The following is a 4340-nucleotide window of genomic DNA, read 5'->3' on the forward strand; positions in this document are numbered from 1 at the left end:
TTAACGTAGGAATAATAATCTAATTATATAATAAATAATAGTATAATAGTCCCAGTTCACTTTTAAACCTTTAAATGAATTTTCCTGATTATACTTACATTAAGTAATGTTTATACCCGATTATACTTGCTTAAGTAACATTTTCAATGCAGGACTTTTACTTGTATCAGAGTATTTTTACAGTGTGATATTAGTGCTTTATACATTATTAGGTAAAGGATCTTAATACTTCGTCCACAACAATATTTAATGAAGTTAACTTATAATGTTACCCTCCTTGTGGTCAGTCTGCACAAGATCAACAAGCTTGTTTGCTTTGCGACCCCTTTAAATACAAGATAAGTATTCGATCTACGTCAGAGCGTCCATGAATCTTTCTACAGCATTGTTGGCAGGGTGGCCAGAGCGATTTTTGACGCTCTCGATGGCGGCGTTGTGAACGCACAGTAACGGTAAATTGGATCCGTGCGGCTCTTAAAGTGACAGCAGGCTATTTTCCTGCTGCGATTGTGCTTAATATTAATCAAACAACAAAAGACAAATTCAAAATCACACACTGCTCTTGAGTGAAGGACTTTTGTAGCTTTAATAAGAAACAAGTAAGACGTTTTGCCAGCTGTGGACCTAGATTTGTTGTAAAACAACAGTACAATCCATGAACACACTGTACTTTGCTTTCATTACTGTCAAATATGATGCTACTCTGACTAAGGTCTATAGTGTAAAAATGAAAATAGTAATTTATTCGCCCTCATTTACAAGTCTCTATGACTGACTTCCTTCAGCGGAACATAATAGAAGATATTTAGCAAGATGGTGGTTACCAAACAGTTTCGATTCCATTGACACTTATTGTATGGTCAAAAAATATAATGGAAGTCAATGGGATCCAAAACTGGGATGAGTGATGGCAGAATTGTCATTTTAAGAACCATTTAATTAATAGTGCAAATGGACTCATGATTCATAGACGGCACACCAGCAGACCCTTTCTGGTTGAATGGTAACCTCAAAGGGGGGACAGTGTGGTGCCTACAGCAACAGTGGAGCTGCTAACGGATAATGACCTGATCATGTTCTTAGTGGCTGGTTGTACTGCATTGCTCTGCCAAAATTATTGCTTTGCATATTGTTTGTGAATGGGAGCAGGGACTTCATAGAAACCATGAAGCCGGTAGAGATGTAACGGTATGAACATTTCTTAATCAGGAATATAGTGACCAAAATTATCACGGTTATCAGTATTATCACGGTATTGTTAAAATGTGCTGGAAATGTTTAAGTTTTATATTTAAAATCAACAAAACAAATAAAATGATTTTTTTTATTTGCATAAACACTTAAACGATAGCATTACTAATGATGCCCGAATTTTAAATGACAACATGACTGACAACAGTTTATCTAATAATGTGCGAAATATTCAAATAAAACTTTGAAAAGGTTTCATAAAATGGTAGAGCTCACATTTCAGCCTTTAAATAAAGAAAAGGGTTAAGTCAAAATAACTGATTAATAAATGATTATGTATTTTATCTGCTCCATCAATGATTCTAGATACCTTATCTAATTCTTTAAATGTGTAGAAACCACAAGCTTGTTTTTCATCAACCAGTCGGCAGGGCATGCAAATTCCGCCCGTTTTTTGACCAGACAAAAACTGCACACAGGCTGAATGTGAATGTAACTCTCTGTAAATCCACTCTCTGACACTAGGCGGCGCTTTTGGAACAGAAGTTAGAGCTGTTTCCCGTAACCTCCGTGGACAAAGCAGCATTGCGATTAAGAACACTTTATTACATGGAGCGAAGATGAAAGCAAAATGCCATTGAATCTTTTCTGAAGACAGTCAGAAACTTCAGAGGTACATTCATGTAATTAATTCATTCATATATTCATTTGTATACAGGTGCATCTCAATAAATTAGAATGTCGTGGAAAAGTTGTGAAACTACTTTGTGCACAAGCGAGACTGTTACTTAAAGGGTTAGTTCACCCAAAAATGAAAATTAGCCCATAAATTACTCACCCTTAAGTCATCCTAGGTGTATATGACTTTCTTCTTTCAGACGAATCCAGGAGCGGCGCATACGCAAAGCTGACCTCATACGTCATCTGCTCGGAGCTGCTTCCGTGTACAACAGTGAGCGCAAGCTAGATTAAAGTGATTGTTACGTTTTGAATATGGATGCTTTATGCTGGATGGTATTTATTTATCCAGTTGTTCAAATCACAGTAATCGAATACGGTTTTAATGATAATTAAAAATATGAAAAGGTAATACTAACCGTGGGGAATTTTATCATGATTTATCAAACCGGAAATCGTTCCATCCCTAGAAGCCGGTATCTTGACCGTCTACCCCACAAGTGGCCTGTTCCACAGCATCTGATAGATTTTCCCCTCTTCAGGTGAGAAGGACATTCCTGGGCTGACTGATAGCACTGTCCCCCGCCGCCTGGGACCCAAGAGGGCTAGCAGGATCCGTAAGCTCTTCAACCTGTCCAAAGAGGATGATGTCAGGCAGTATGTGGTCAGGAGACCACTCACTAAAGAAGGTAATATTTCATCATGAGACTGAGCCTGCTACCTTGAATATTAAGTCAAGAGGTTTGTTATTGGTTGTTTAAAGAGCTATTTTTTTTAATAATTATTTAAAATAATGCATACCTTTCATGCATATTTTATATTTGAGGCACACCCGCAGGCACTTTTTGGCTGATCAGATGCTTAAAAGGGGGTTTAATGTAGTGCCAACAGCAACAGTGGAGCTGCTAACCGGATAACAACCCCATTCATATTATTAGTGGCTGGTTGTACTGAATTGATTTGTCAAACTCTCTCCAGTGCATTGTTAACAGAACTAGGATAGGGTCTTTATGCAAATGTCATGTTGGGTTTACATTCATTAAAAGTTGTCCAAATTAATTTGAGTTAACTTTTGGAGATACTGCACTTTCTATTTATAAATAATAAAAGCTGGAGGGAAAATGTTCTAGAGTGATGTTTTGTTTGGAAATACAGGCTTTTCAGATTTGTTGTACATAAATAATTGGGCCCTCGCATGCTTTGCACCCAGGTCTTTAATGCGGTGCTTATATTCTGCTGTTTGTACTGTCACAAGTGGCTTCTCGGCTTGTATTCAATGAATCATTTCAACTAGATTGCCTGCATCTAATTTATTACTAAAGCTATGGACCAGAAGGGTTTTAAATGTATCCAGAGACTGACCATGCTCTTTCTGACAGGTAAGAAGCCCAGGACTAAGGCCCCTAAGATTCAGCGCCTGGTTACACCCCGTGTGCTGCAGCACAAGCGCAGGCGCATTGCTCTCAAGAAGCAGCGCACACTGAAGAACAAGGAGGAGGCCGCAGAATACACCAAACTGCTGGCCAAGAGGATGAAGGTACGTGGCTGTTTAGTGATGATTCTAAATGAGGGTGTCTTCCTACAATTTAACCTGACTATGTGTATGAATAAAGTTTTCTGTTGACTTCTGAAAAAGAAATACATCAATTGATTCTTTATTACTGAAAAAGCACACGTTGTGTAAATGAAATGTTGTAAAAGCTGAATATCAATGTTCTTTTTTTTTTATATAGGATGCCAAAGAGAAACGTCAAGAAAAGGTTGCCAAGAGACGCCGTCTCTCCTCTCTGAGAGCCTCCACATCCAAGTCAGAGTCAAGCCAGAAGTGAGACATGTGCCTCACAAATAAAACATAATTTTGTTGAACGTTCTAAATGTCTTGTTTTTTCATTACTCTGTAAGGTGGTACGTTTGTAACAAGTTGAATTTTGTTAGTCTGTTTATTTTGGCCATCCTACATTTTATTTTGCAACCCTAACTTTGAGGTAAGACATTGAGGTTTGGCAATCAAGATGACTTTGGTCAAGTGTCTACCCTTTTTAATCAGCAAGTTTAAATGAAGCATAATTCTCAATGGGGTTCATGCGAGGATTATGATGAAAAGTTCAGATCTAGCCTAGATGAACAAAATGTCAAAAATGTAACTATTCAAACTCAAACACTAAGAAGAAACTTTCTGAATGCTCATGCATGTAGACATTTTTTTCTGGTCAATAATTTATATGTCCAATACCCGTAAAATAATGTTTACGCTTTTCTGTTTTCACTATGATGTCTGGCAGAGTAAATTTATTCTCCATGCCACCAGAGGGGGCAATGCGTTCATACCAACGAATGTGGGCACTAGAGACATGGAAGGCCATTTAACATTTAATGCTGTATACTAACACTGTGTGTGTGTATATGTATATGTGTGTATATATATATATATATATGTATATGTGTGTATATATATATATATATATATATAT

General features: G+C 37.3%; 1 protein-coding gene across 1 annotated transcript in view; it reads left to right on the forward strand.

Moving 5' to 3' along the window:
* Positions 1–3740, forward strand: part of LOC107676127 (40S ribosomal protein S6-like) — a 7371-nt gene extending 3631 nt beyond the window's left edge. The window contains exons 4-6 of the mRNA XM_016470650.1: positions 2412–2558; positions 3249–3406; positions 3603–3740. Coding sequence (XP_016326136.1) covers positions 2412–2558; positions 3249–3406; positions 3603–3698 — 401 coding nt within the window. The 3' untranslated portion in view covers positions 3699–3740. The remainder of the gene's footprint in view (positions 1–2411; positions 2559–3248; positions 3407–3602) is intronic.
* Positions 3741–4340: the final 600 nt, after the last annotated feature.

This window comes from Sinocyclocheilus anshuiensis, unplaced genomic scaffold (assembly GCF_001515605.1).
Source record: "Sinocyclocheilus anshuiensis isolate Anshui unplaced genomic scaffold, SAMN03320099.WGS_v1.1 scaffold3437, whole genome shotgun sequence".
Classification (NCBI taxonomy): Eukaryota; Metazoa; Chordata; class Actinopteri; order Cypriniformes; family Cyprinidae; genus Sinocyclocheilus; species Sinocyclocheilus anshuiensis.